The sequence below is a fragment of the Melopsittacus undulatus genome, chromosome 5, assembly GCF_012275295.1.
Source record: "Melopsittacus undulatus isolate bMelUnd1 chromosome 5, bMelUnd1.mat.Z, whole genome shotgun sequence".
Lineage (NCBI taxonomy): Eukaryota > Metazoa > Chordata > Aves > Psittaciformes > Psittaculidae > Melopsittacus > Melopsittacus undulatus.
This window is the reverse complement of record NC_047531.1, coordinates 607018-620845: the sequence shown is the minus strand read 5'-3', so window position 1 is coordinate 620845 and position 13828 is coordinate 607018. Positions and strand designations below refer to the sequence as shown.

The 13828-nt window shown below is 47.4% G+C and overlaps 1 protein-coding gene across 1 annotated transcript in view; it reads left to right on the top strand.

Annotated features, from left to right (window-relative positions):
- Window positions 1-6594: 6594 nt before the first annotated feature.
- Window positions 6595-13828, top strand: part of ITIH5 (inter-alpha-trypsin inhibitor heavy chain 5) — a 45273-nt gene continuing 38039 nt past the window's right edge. The window contains 2 exon segments of the mRNA XM_034062980.1: window positions 6595-6775; window positions 10468-10512. Of these exon segments, the coding sequence (XP_033918871.1) occupies window positions 6656-6775; window positions 10468-10512 (165 nt within the window). The 5' untranslated portion in view covers window positions 6595-6655.

Here is a 13828-nt window from a genome sequence, read left to right as displayed (position 1 = left end):
ACAGGGGTGGGCAGAGACCTTTGGGTTGGACCCTGACCCACACAAATACCCTTTCTCCACTCTGGCTGGGAAAGGATCATAGCAGTGGTGGGATAGATCTCAGTTTTCAGTCTTAGCCATGTGAAAACATCTGGTGATGCTGTCAGATACACATTGTACAGTCCATGGTTGCTTCTGAAACTGGTTTTTGGCCTCCCTGCCTCTTTGGGTGTTTCAAGAGGTGGGGTGAAGTGAGCCAGCAAAGCAAAAGGGGACAGAAGGGAGGAAGCAGGTTTGTGGTAGAAGAAGCTGAACTATCCCCTCCATTCTTCCAAGAAGAAAGGGAATTTGCAGACATGGGAGCAACCTGAATGGAAAAGATGGAATTACTATCTGAATGCAGGGACAAGACAGCAGACAACATTATGTTATGTTGTTATGTTGTGTTGTTATGTAACTTTATGTCAGCTCCAGCCCCTCAAGGTCTCTCTTGCAGTGAGGGCCCCAGAACTGAACCCAGGATTCAGGTGCAGCCTCCCCAGTGCCCAGCACAGGGGCACAATCCCTGCCCTGGCCCTGCTGCCGCACTGGTGCTGATCCAGCCCACGATGCTGGAGGCTTCCTGGCTGCCTGGGCACGAGCTGGATCTTAACCTAAGTAGCATAATGAGGGATGGAAGTTCCCTACTGCACAGCTTTGCCTTCCTTTTCAGTCCATGGTAATAAATAGATCTTTTCTGTGTGTGTGGTGCCTGACTCAAATTCATTACCTGCCTTACCATAGAACAGGCTGACTCCTGCCCTTGCTGAGTCTAACTCCTGCCATGTATAATATAAGGAGTGCAGTCAGGAAGCTCAGAGGAGGATGCCAGCTCTGGGGCTATCTATAATTCACCAAAAGACTCCTATAACCTGGAATGAGCAGCTCTGCATTTATCACTGTATCCTTGGCACAATTACCCATTTTAGGCTTTCTGAGCAGAGGAGAACCTCCCTGTCATGATCCCAGGTATGCTGCTTCACACAGGAGGAGGGTGGTCAGCCCCATGATACCTATGACATCCAGGCTGGTTTTAAGTCATGTAGTCAAGAGACTGGCAATCTAACCATATCCCTTGAACTGTGTTGACTCAGCCTCTTAGGCTGATTTTGCTCTGTGCTGTGTGCCTGTAGTTTTCACAGTATTTAAGTCAGCTTCCTTACAGTTAGCTTGGGAACACCTCCATGAGTGCTGCTTGGGCTATAAGAGGGTTTATCCAGGCCTGCAAAGGCAGCAGGAATGAAGCATCCAGCCTTTGCTGTGTTGGTGGTATCTAGTATGGCTTGAATGTCCTGCCTAAGCCCAGTTCCATCACATGTGCCCTTAGGTCAGTGATCAATCCTTTGTCTTTAGAAACTTAAAGCTGTTCTAGAGGCACATGGGACCCACGGCTGGGAATCTAATCACTGCTGCTCCCAAGAGTCCTAAAGGGGCAGGAATTAATGTAAACCTTTTCTTTTGTAACCCCTAATTTCTGCCCTCCCATAACCACCAAATGAGGCTTAGGGGTAGTTTGGGGTAAAAAATAACAGGCTCGGGAAACCAATGTGACCACTAGATGGCATGAACCGCTTAAATATACTGTGCAAAGGAGCCCCAAACGCTGGGAGTCCTCAGAAGCTACAGGAAATACCCATAGGAACAGGTATGCTCAGAGCCCCGCTGTTTGCGCTCAGGGTAAGTGAGCTACCCCACACCTTCATGAGGATGTGGTCTCAGATGCCTTGTGGTGTCGGGCTGTTTCAGGAGCTGTCCTCTCATGGTCGGCATTCCTCTGGAGGGACATGTTCAGGCACTTGCTGTTAGTGCTGGGCAGTGTGTCCCTTGGAATCAGATCGTGTTAGCTTGGTTTGCACCTAGGAAGAAATAGTCTCAATTCCTGTGTCTTATGAGAGAGGCAGATTCCCCCTCCCATCCCTAATTCCTCATCCAGATTTCAGGTGAGAACAGGGTGTTCTTGCAAGGCAATACCCACAGTGTCTAATGCTCTGACATTCATCCCACCACACACAAGCCGTTCTGGGATATAATATATGGGCATGTAGAAAGGCATTTTTGGTGTCTTTTCTTCTCTTAGAATCATAGAACAGTCAGGGTTGGAAAGGACCTCAAGATCATCCAGTTCCAACCCCCCTGCCATGGGCAGGGACACCTCACACTAAACCATATCACCCAAGGCTCTGTCCAACCTGGCCTTGAACACTGCCAGGGATGGAGCATTCACAACCTCCCTGGGCAACCCATTCCAGTGCCTCAGCACCCTCACAGGAAAGAATTTCTTCCTTAGATCCAGTCTAAACCTCTGCTGTTTCAGTTTCAACCCATTACCCCTTGTCCTATCACTACAGTCCCTAATGAACAGTCCCTCCCCAGCATCCCTGTAGGTCCCCTTCAGATACTGGAAGGCTGCTCTGAGGTCTCCATGCAGCCTTCTCTTCTCCAGGCTGAACAGCCCCAACTTTCTCAGCCTGTCTCCATACAGGAGCTGCTCCAGTCCCTGATCATCCTCGTGGCCTCCTCTGCACTTGTTCCAACAGTTCCATGTCCTTTTTATGCTGAGGACACCAGAACTGCACACAATGCTCCAGGTGAGGTCTCACAAGAGCCATACCAGACACCAGGACTCAGCAACCTGCCTGTCTGCCCTGAGGACCTCTTCAAAGTGGCTTTCACATCAGTCCCACAGACATCCCCATCACCAATGCCCTTTGGCTTGCTTAAACAGACAATACCAGTATCTGAAGTTCTGACCTGCTCTACAGGGCCACAGTGCACACAGGTGATGGCAACAACCTGATAGGCAACCACTGGGACCCCAGAAAAGAGCTTTCAGGAGCACAGGCAGAACCATCAGGTCCCATCTGGGTGTTTCATAGGACATTGATTGGATTAAGACCTGAAAGGAAATATTTAATGTAATTCCCTGCACTTCACTGTATTTAATTTAGCTCTAGTTATTTATCTATGTTGATGTCTTTATAATCCTTTGGGATTTTTACCAATTTCTTGATCAGTTGCTGGCTTTGAATGCCATTAGTTTTATTAATTCATTAATTTTATTAATTCATAATAATTTTATTAATTCATTAATTTATTAATTCATTAATTTTGAATGCCATTTCATTAGGAGATTTAGTTCCTGGTTCAGAGCCTTCTCATTAGGCGTTTAATGTAGGTGCCTTTGCATGAGGTAGGTCTCTTGTATCCCATGTTTCTACTTAGAACAGAGAACTGGAGGTCTAACTTATGGATCCATGCAGCCATGGCACTGATGCAGTGATCAAATGTGGCTCTGATCTTGTTCCCCCAATTTCAATCTGGACTATGGAAAACTGCTCTTGAGCTAGAAGGTGGCAACATTTCCTTTAGTTTCAATACTCCCTACAGAGTTTATCTGACTGGTATGATGAAAAGTAGGAAGATGGGTCCTATCCATGAGCCTTGAATGGAGAAACAGGGGATGCAGATTGTGTGAATGGGGATATGTCAGTGTATTGACACAGAGAGATTCCTTGATGTAACATGATGTATTCCAAGTGAAGTGTGCACGGAAGCTCACATAGCTGTTAGATCATGCTTCTTTCCATTGCCTCTGCTCACGCTGGCCGCAGGCATGCCAGGCAATTGCATTTGCTGAGCTCCCACCCAAAGACCAGCTGCTCATCTTGCTAAGTCAGCAACAGTCAGCATCAAACATGTCTAATACGAGCACACCTGAGTAACTGCAGATCTTGTTCCCCAATGCAGCCCCAGAACAGTGTCCGACACGTTCACCCCCACATCAGGAGCTGTATTCCAAGGATAATGTGAACAATCAGGACCCCAGGGTTCATGTTCACTCACCAATCTTAACTGCATCCGAACCACATTAAAACACACCTTGGTGTTATTTAGCTACGTGCTGTGTCCTTAGGTGCCCTTGCTTTTCCCAGCTCATTATGCCTGTGGGTTATCCTGTATCTGCTCCAGGGTCCTACTTTGGTCTGAATACCCCCTTTCACCAGATGTGCCAGGATCAGCGTTATTGCCATATCTTTGTATTGTCTCACTGATTTCCTCTGGCCCCCAGCTCCTCACCTGTGTAATGTGAGCAGAGCAGCTGTAGAAGCAATCTGAATACTGATCAGGAGGCAAAGAGAGATAGGGAGATCTGGATGCTTTTCCAGTGCTTCTTGGCTGCCTAATGGGTATTTCAAGCAGGCAAACATCTCCCCTTCCTGCCCAGGAACTACTGTTATCTGTAGGGTTAGCAGGGTAGTTTTGAATTGCTTTTACAGGGGTGCTTTGGTTTCCCCTAGGTTCTCCAAACCAGGAGGAAAACCATCCTACATGGATTGTATTAATTGCCTGTTTCCTGCATTTCTTAGCATGTGCTGACACTTATTCATCTGTGTCCCCTGGTTAGTGAAACATGGACAGAGGAGGTTGAGGAGCACGAGAGGCTGCAGCCTTCCTTCTCATGCTACTCCTGTGCCCTTGTGTCTTGAGCCAGACAAGGAACTGAAGTAAATTGGATCCAGATTAAGAACACTTCAGACCATTTTCTGTGTGTCCTTAAACCAGGTCTCAGCCTGAACCATTGCTTTGAAGTCTTTCTTGGTAGCCAGATGGATGGATGAGCCCTCTTCCGTCATCAAACATCACACCTTGACTATCTTCTGGCAGGGACCACATCAGCACTACAATCACTTGGGGGTTTTGATTTGGGGCTTTTGATTCCTTCCCTACTGTTGGCAATGCCAGAAGGGGTCTGTGTGTGAACATGGTCTGGCCTCAGCTTAAATCTGAGCCATCCATGTGCTAAAGGGATGTTTCGAAGGTGCTGACCTCACTGTCCCTTCCCTTTGCTCCATCTCCAGCTCCTCTCATCCCTTCTAAATGGGGAATGAGCACTTTCCTGCTCCTCCAATACGCATGGTAGATGTGGAGGATAGAATGCTCTGAGGACATAGGCCCTTAGTGAACATGGTGAACATGTTCTTTAGGTGGGTGCACATGTGTCTGTCCAGGAGAAACACCAGTGACCCAAGGGTGTCTTTATCTATATTAGCAAAGCCAAAGAGACATTGAAACATTCACTGGGTTGTCATTGCCATGGGCTGGAGCAAAACAGCTTCAGTTCCTGATGAGCCAGAGCTGGAAAGGAAACTGAAAATGCAGTGATTTGAATGCTGACATGTGTGTGCCTGCACAAAGGAAAACCCAAACCCCAAAACAAACAACACCAGAAGTCAGGTCTGATGGATTAAAGGAGTTACCGTTGGCATAGCAAAATAAAGTGCTAGCATCTGATTTAGGGTTAGGTGAGTGCAGCAGATACAGGTTCCAAATGCCGAGGGATGAGATGTGCCAGGTCTGTGCCAGCTTGCACAGCCTGGAGGAACAACCCTGACAACTGAGCAGTGGGGACCCAGTCTCCATGGGGAGAAAAGGGCTCTGCCTTTGGGAGATGGAGGGGAGAGCATCAGGGTGACCCCTGCTCTGCCCAATGGAGAAATGGAGTCCAGACAGTACCAGAGAGGGGTGAAAGTGTGGGTTTTGGCTGTGCTCACTGGCACCAGGATGGGTGCCAGGGTGAGGGTGTGGAGAGAGCCCTGCCCTGCTCCGGGATGGAGGAGCTTGCACAAACATACCAAGGCTTCCCCAATAGCAGAAGGTGTCCCTACAGAGAGGGTGAAACCAGAGGGCTTTACCACTCCTTGGTGAAGCCTGTCCTTAGAATCTGCTCTCTATGGGGGAGATAATAGGGTGGCAGCAATGGGGTCATAGGAGGGTGCTTTTGAATATGGGATAATAACTGTAGTCTGGAGAAGAGAAGGCTCAGGGGGGACCTGATGGCTCCTCCAAGTGCCTGCAGGAGGATGGAGCCAGGAGGGGCTGGGCTCTGCTCCCAAGGAACAAGGGATGGGACAAGAGGAACCGGCCTCAAGCTGCACCAGGGCAGGTTTAGATGGAGCTGAGGAACAATTCCTGCCCCACAGGGTGCTCAGGCATTGGAACAGGCTGCCCAGGGCAGGGCTGCAGGTGGAGACGAGGCCTCAGTGCCATGGGGCAGGGGTGGCCTTGGCAGTGCTGGGAATGGTTGGACTGGATGAGCTTAAAGGGCTTTTCCAACCCAATTGATCCTGTGACCCCATGGCTGTGGTGTGAGCCCTTCTCCCCTCGAGGAGACCCCCTGGCACCCTGACATCCTTCCAGCTCCCACAGGGTCACGAACCCCTCCGGCAGGCACTATGCCAGCACCTTAGCCCCTAACTCAGCACCCAGCACGGTGCTCCCATCCCCTCGCCCCTCCTCAGTGCGGATGCTGCGGGACACCATAGGGCTGAGATGCTGCTCAGTGCGGATGCTGCGGGACACCATAGGGCTGAGATGCTGCTTAGTGCGGATGCTCGGGGACACCATAGGGCTGAGATGCTGCCTGTGCCCGAAGGACGGCGGCAGCAGCTGCGGAGGGAGCCCTGCAGCGATCCCACAGCCCGAGGGGAAAAGGGGCCGGTCCGGAGCTGGAAGGAGGAGGAGGAGCGGGTGGATCCCTGTGCTCCTGCCAGCGGCCGGCGGCGGAGCAGCCAGCAGCAGCAGCAGGGCTGTCCTCTACCTGCAGGGCTGCAGCCTCGGCCGGAGCTCCCCCTCCATCATGATCCTTTGGCTATGGCTCTGCTGCGGCTTCTCCATTGCGGCCGGGGAGCCCGACTCGGAGCTGATGGCGAGGTACCTGGAGGAGAAGCTGATGGCAGACTACAGCATCATGGAGCAGGTCAGTGCTAAGGGGGTTATCGGATGGGAGCATCGGTGTTGGGGCTGGGTTGTCCCCTCTTAACCATCAGTATCCACATGCAGGGCAGTTGCTAAAACAGCATTTATTCACCTCTCGCTGCAGCCTAGTGGCTTTCCAGCTCTAGGGGAGGCTGATACTAAGGAGCAATGAAGTTGTAAGTGCTGAGCTAGGAGAGCACCCGCACCCTGCTATAATAGGGTGGGTTCCAAGCTGATACCCCCATAGCTGTGCTAACAAGGAGCTCCACAGGCACAAGGGAGTTAATGCAGTGTCCTGGCCATGCGCCAGGCTGAGTAATTCAGAGTATTTCAGGCTCCGAGGGAAGTTTTGCTGCTATGGTCTCAGTAGCTGATTTTTAACTCATGCTGGATGTAAGGAACACATGAATTTCTGCATGTAAAATGAGAAAGGAAACAGATTTATTCTGCAAATGAGGGATGTTGTGGACTGGCTTTTCTGAGGAAATGGGGCTAAAAGAGCAACAAACTTTGCAAGTTAATGGGAGAGTTTAGGTGGGGGTTTGGGTGGCTGTGAGCAGATCTGTGCTCACATCCTTCAGGTTTGTAACAGACACCACAAGTGACTTTGGGTCACGTAGGGCATCCATCAGTTGTGTAAGTTTGATCACATCTGAGAGGTTCTGCATGAGACAGGTGGGACTGGTCTACCTGTGGAAGAGCTGTACCTTGCAGGAGGCCAGGTGGGATACCCTTGTATATCAGGTGTCAGTGAATGCCTGTATTTGGTATCCTTTGCCATGCAGTAAGCAGGAAAAGTGAGACTCTTCTGTACCTGGTTATTCACTCATCCCACCTCCATAGAATGTAAAGAATCTCCCTCCAGAGGTACTCATGTTTCTCCACTACGAGACCTCAGCAATGTCATGGTTGATCCTTATTGCTATGAACACATATTCAGCCATGAAGCTCAAGCAACCGGCTCACAGTGTTGGAATAATGTGGCTGATCCTGATTGAGGCAAATGAGGGTGGTTTCACAGCAGCTGTGTTGCTGGCAGAGCAGCAGCAGAAGTAACTTACAGTAGAAAAGGAGTGATAGAGAACAATAGAATTAGGGTTGGAAAGAACCTTAAGATCATCCACATGTGGAATAGCACATTCAGATTCAACAGAATCATAGAACCATAGAATAGTCAGGGTTGGAAAGGACCTTAAGATCACCCAGTTCCAACCCCCCTGCCATGGGCAGGGACACCTCACATTAAACCATATCACCCAAGGCTTCATCCAACCTGGCCTTGAACACTGCCAGGGATGGAGCATTCACAACCTCCCTGGGCAACCCATTCCAGTGCCTCAGCACCCTCACAGGAAAGCTCTTCTTCCTTATATCCAATCTAAACTTCCCCTGTTTAAGTTGAAACCTGTTACCCCTTGTCCTATCACTGCAGTCCCTAGTGAAGAGTCCAATGTGTATATATATGTATGTATATATACATATATAAATGGAGGTGCTGACCTACTCCCTTGGAGCAGCAAGATCTAGAAGAGGATATCTGTCTGTCTTCACCAAACACATGAACCAGGCTAAGAAGAGGCAGGTGCTTCCCTAGATCAATATACTACCCTATAGACAAAGCTCCAATGAATATATATAAGGCTGCATTTAACATCCTGGGAGGATCTTCCTACACAAAGACAAGTGCATACACAGATCTTTGCAGGATTGTGGTATCTGCAATGCATGTGCATTACCTGTTGTCTCATCCAATGACTGACCACTCTGCTAAGGTAGTTGATAGGGGTGCTGGTTGTTACTGCTGCACTAGAGATAGTTCACAGGTAATTGAGTTCCTACAGCCCAAGTTATGCCCTGTAGACCATGCTGAGCAGCAGATGGCAACAACTATGGGGTCACTACCAGCAATTAATTATTGGGCTTTAATGAGTGCTTTGGTTGGCTCTAAAGTTTGGTGTTAGCTCAGAAACTGCTCCATTAGGTGATACTAGTGAATTTGGCTTATTTGAAACAGTCTGATGGACTGATCAGTATCCCAAACCCTGCAGCAGTGCTTTGGCAGTAGTCATAAAGCCCCAGCAAACGGAGTACTGTTATCTGGTGATCCTTAGCTACTCACTGATGTTTACTGGTCACCATCCTGACTTTAGAAGGTAGCTTCTGAAGGAACCAAGTAATACAAAGCTTCCTTATGCAGATAAGCAAGCAAACAAAATGGGTGTGTGGTGGGGAAAGATAAAACCAGTAACCAAGTTTCCAGCTTTACCAGTTAGTCAGTAAAAGCCACTGTGACCGTTCCATACAGGATGAGAGATGGATTTGTTCCAAACAGTTACCCTTTAGTAAAACAACTACAGAGGATCCTTCATCTCTCATCCCTGCATCCCCTCCAAGCAGGACCAGCTTCACAGGCAGTTCTCTGTCTTGCTCTGAAGAGCCTGCAATGATAGAGCCTGTGCATCCTCTCCCAGCAGGCTCCTGAGGTGCTGTGCTTGAGATAACATCCAGACAGAAAGCTTCATCCTAACTTTAAACTGCACAGAATCCCTCTCGTCTCCTTCCCTTCTCCTTCCCCTCACAAGTTTCCCAAGGGAACTGTTTTCTTTTGGTTCTAATTTTACAAGATGTTGGCTCAAAGAACACAGAAGGAAATAATAATGGTTGCACTGGAGAAGGCTTTAATTCCCCCATTGGGCATTCCTGAGCTTTCAGTGCATGATATAAACAGACAAACTCATGTCTTTGGCAAGGACTGCTGTTACTTCAGTGTAAATCAACAGAAAGGGCAAATCAGGTAAAACATATCCTTGCATTCCTCTGGTTGAAGAAGTCTCTTGGCTTCCTGCATTGACAAGACACTTGAAACTGTTTTGGGGAGGGATTTGATTTGGAGACGTTTCTAAGCTCCATGTGCATGGAAGAAGTCAGAGGTGTTGTTGTGAAGGGCGATGCAATGAGTACTATTGCATTGTCATAGGTGAAGCACTTTGTTCCATACTACAATCTGTGGCTGGGTACAAATGTCTTTATTCCCTTTCTGCACATAACTGGTTCTTTTCTGTCACCACACAATAAATCCCAGGTACCTGTGGAGAGTTTTGAAGCAATTCAAAACTGCTATTGAGGTAATATCAATAAAACTGAAGCTATAACATCAGTTTACACAAGTCCTCCCTTGGATCAGGTCCACAGGTGCAGTAGAATGGAGTTATACTTGCTAGACCCCATGGGTGCTAGGTGTTAACCTGGTCACTGCTCAAGCATTTGATGAGCATTGTGGACCACCTAGCAGCCCTTCCTATCCTGTACCATATAACATGGTACAGGGCAAAGGCAGGGATACAGACAGAGCTTTTGTATGGCTCCATAGGAAGCTACAAGGGAATACACTTCCAGGGCCAAGAGCATCCAAGGTGAGGGCTGAGGTTCCTGTCTTCATATATAGAAGGTCCCTTAACAAGTAGCATTTGTAAAACACAAAGAGCCTCCTCACCTGCGAGAGCCTCATTCCACTGCTGAGCTTTGGTCAATGGGTCTGTTAATATAGAAGTGATTCAGGTTTTAACTTTAACCAAAGCAGCATTTGAACCTGGCCATGGGTGGTCTGTCACACAAGCCCATGTCTGGATTAAAGCAAGTGACATGTCTTCTCTAAGCTGACTAGGCTCCGTTAACTGCCTTAACTCTTTGCAGGTTGCACGCCGTGTTCCACGACAGGCCAAGTTCCTGCAGAGGCTGGTATGTATCCCACTGTGTCTTCATTTCACCTCCTGGGAATGACGTTTGCTTTATGTGTGTATGCGTGTGCATGCCAGAAATGAACTGTCAATGATGGCAGGCAAATCTTCATTCTGATCCTTGCAACATGTGCAGGTTCTTCTACTGTTTTCCAATTCATCTTCTCAACCCCAGATTTGGAGAGGGAATATATAATGTTACAAACCTGAACCATGCAAGGAACATAAACCTGATGAAATCTCATTGAATTTTGAGAGAGGTTGCGTTGAAATTTGGAGATCTCTGTCTGAAATCTACTGAAGAAAGGAAGAAGACAAGGAATCCAATATCCATCCTTCAGCATGGGAACCTAGGCTTTGATGTGCAGCAAATAGGTGAGGTCTGACTGAATTGCTGCACCAAGACTTGCACTGCTTAGAACAAATCTTTGCCTAAAAGGCAGCCAGTGATATTGCTGTTCATGGCCATAGGCATGTTCTGGCTTTTCTGAGGGATGAGGGCTTCCCAGTTGAGAACTGGAGGAACTCATTTCATGCACTCAGCATCCATCACATGTTTATAGCTTCTGGTCCCTTTGATCATTGACAGATTTGAACCAGCAGCCTAGAAGAGAACAACTGTCACACTTATTACCAGTTCATTATTTCCAGTCTGAGATAGGGTCAGTTTGACTGATAAAGGTAAAAATGTGGAATATATTTAATTTTCCTTCAGCTCTTTCCTGTCTTTCCAAACATTTGATGTAAACAAGCACAAAACAATGTGTTTGGCAATAAAAACTCAGCTCAGTTCATCATAATAACCAGGACATCTTCATAAGCACCCAGCCAACCTGCCTCATAGCAGTGTGCTAATCTGCTGCCTTGGCTTTATTTTTAATAGGGATAATAAATCACAGTAATAATAATATTAAACAAATGGGTTGTTTTGTTGTCTCCTTTGTGCTGCCTCTCATCTTCTGAAGGCCTTCATAGAAGGTGGAGAAAACAACAGGCATTGGTGCAGCTGTAAGAGCATCAGGCACTGATGGGTTGTGTATGAGCTCCAAAGAAAGCACAAGAATCCTGGCCTGGAACTTGGGCTGCCAGCCAAGCCTGACCGAGCAACCTGTTTGGAAACTGCTTCAGTTCCCACTGTTTATGTTTGCTATATCCAAGGAATGGCAGATCCCTTCCAGGGATGGGAAGATGAATCAGTTCTTTCATCCTCGGCTGTATGTGGTGTCCTTAAGCAGTGTTTGCTTTCCCCAACAGCAGCTCTTATCCACCAGGAAGAGGGAGAGGTGTTGAATGCTTTATTATTCATTTTCTTTTGCTACCTTCGTTGTGGTACCCTCAGTGTGTGAGGGTATCAAAAGTGGAGCTTGTTGAGTGTTATAGAGAGATATGACAGAGATCAGCAAATAGCACATTCAGATTCAACAGAATCATAGAACCATAGAATAGTTAGGGTTGGAAAGGACCTTAAGATCATCCAGTTCCAACCCCCTGCCATGGGCAGGGACACCTCACACTAAACCATATCACCCAAGGCTTCATCCAACCTGGCCTTGAACACTGCCAGGGATGGAGCATTCACAACCTCCCTGGGCAACCCATTCCAGTGCCTCAGCACCCTCACACTCTAAGCATGTCCTATTGGTCTCTGCCAGTGACAGGCTACAGGGTTAGAATTGCTTTTGTTCTCACCCAATACAACAATTCCTGTGTTCTTGCTGTAACATGGGCAAGTCCATGTCCTCTGTCATGTTGGAAGACTTCAGATGAATCCATCACTGAATTCAGAGTTGGATCTGTCACTACAGAACCACTTGTGTCTCAAGTAAAAGGCAAACGCCTTGATCCTCTTTTGCTGTTGAGCTGTCAACTATGTTTGAACCCATAGCTTATGAAATGCAGAACGTGGGAGTGGATGCAGAAAATCTGCAACAAAAGAATTTGCTGTGGTTTATTTTAGATTCCTCTGCTTCTTTCATTAATCCTCTGTATCTCCTGCTATGCCACAGGCAATTAGTGGTATGGAAGACGAGATACTCATTACATCTGGAAACAGTCATGCAAACACTGCTTCAGATTAAAGCTCCCCATCCTTTCCATTTCCAGGATACTGGGACTGGAAAGCCATGCCTATGTATCAGGGAAAGTCCTAAGAACAGCAGGATCTAATTCTAATCCACAGCGACTGAGTAAAAACCACTCATAGCCTAAGGGAGAGATCTAGGCAGATGTGTTCTAGTCTAGATCCATTGCACTGGGCTGTCTGATGTCAGTGAGACAAATCACACCCTAGAAGTCTTTGCCATTGTGCTCCGTGGGAGCTGAGCCTGTGCTAAGCAGAATGATAATGGACACGAAGCACATCACACATTCTCCAGCTGTTAAAGACATCATGATGAGGTTCATCTGAGACACATTTGTTTTTCCAGGCCTTGATAGTGTAGGCAGGTGGGGCTTTAGTCCAAGTCTATTGACAGCTTTATGTTTGCTTCCAATGGATCCTCATTCTTCCACTCGCCTGGAATTCATTATCCCAGCAGCTTGGTTTGTTGGATGCTCAGTAGTAGTACTGCTTCTGATGCCATCAGCTACTACAGGAATGTTCTTGTTTCCTGCTTACACACACACTTGTTAAGCCATTTATCAAATGATTCTTGTTCTGAAGAAAAGAGCCTGGAAGTGCAGCTGAAGAGCATGTTCCTGACTTCAGAGCTCTTACATGGGTGTGAGCAGAGCTGTTTCCTCAGTAGGAAAAGTCTCACTGTACTTGGCTCAGTGAAGTTGCTCTGTATTTGCAGTGTGTTTTACTGTTTAGTTTCCTTCTGCTTTTGAGGGTTTGGTCTTTGGCTGTTTAAAGCAACACAGTGATTTTCTCCATGGGTTGCTTACAGTTAAATACACTGAAATCTGCTGAGCTCCATGGAGACACTGCTGTCCATAAAACACATGAAGAAATGCTCCAACCAGGCCTTGTGCACAAAAACACATTCCCAAGAAGCAGAAATTGGCGTCCAGCTTCCATTGCTACATTATGTGTCATTCACTGCTGCTTCTCAGCTGGAAGGAATCCAGCATGGGCTAGGAGGCTTAAAATACTTTGCTTGACACATCATGGTGTCAGTGTTTCCTATTAAGTCTCTTTCATGCATTGGCTGGGACCGCCAGGATGGATTCTCAGCAGAGGAGGACTCAGTTGACTCCACTGACAGTAGTTTACATTGCTTGTGGATGTGAGTGTATGAATTCAAAGGTGCTGCTTCATAGTGATCCCCACTGTTCAAGAGGTCTTACATCTGCTCCTGTGCACATTACACATAGTT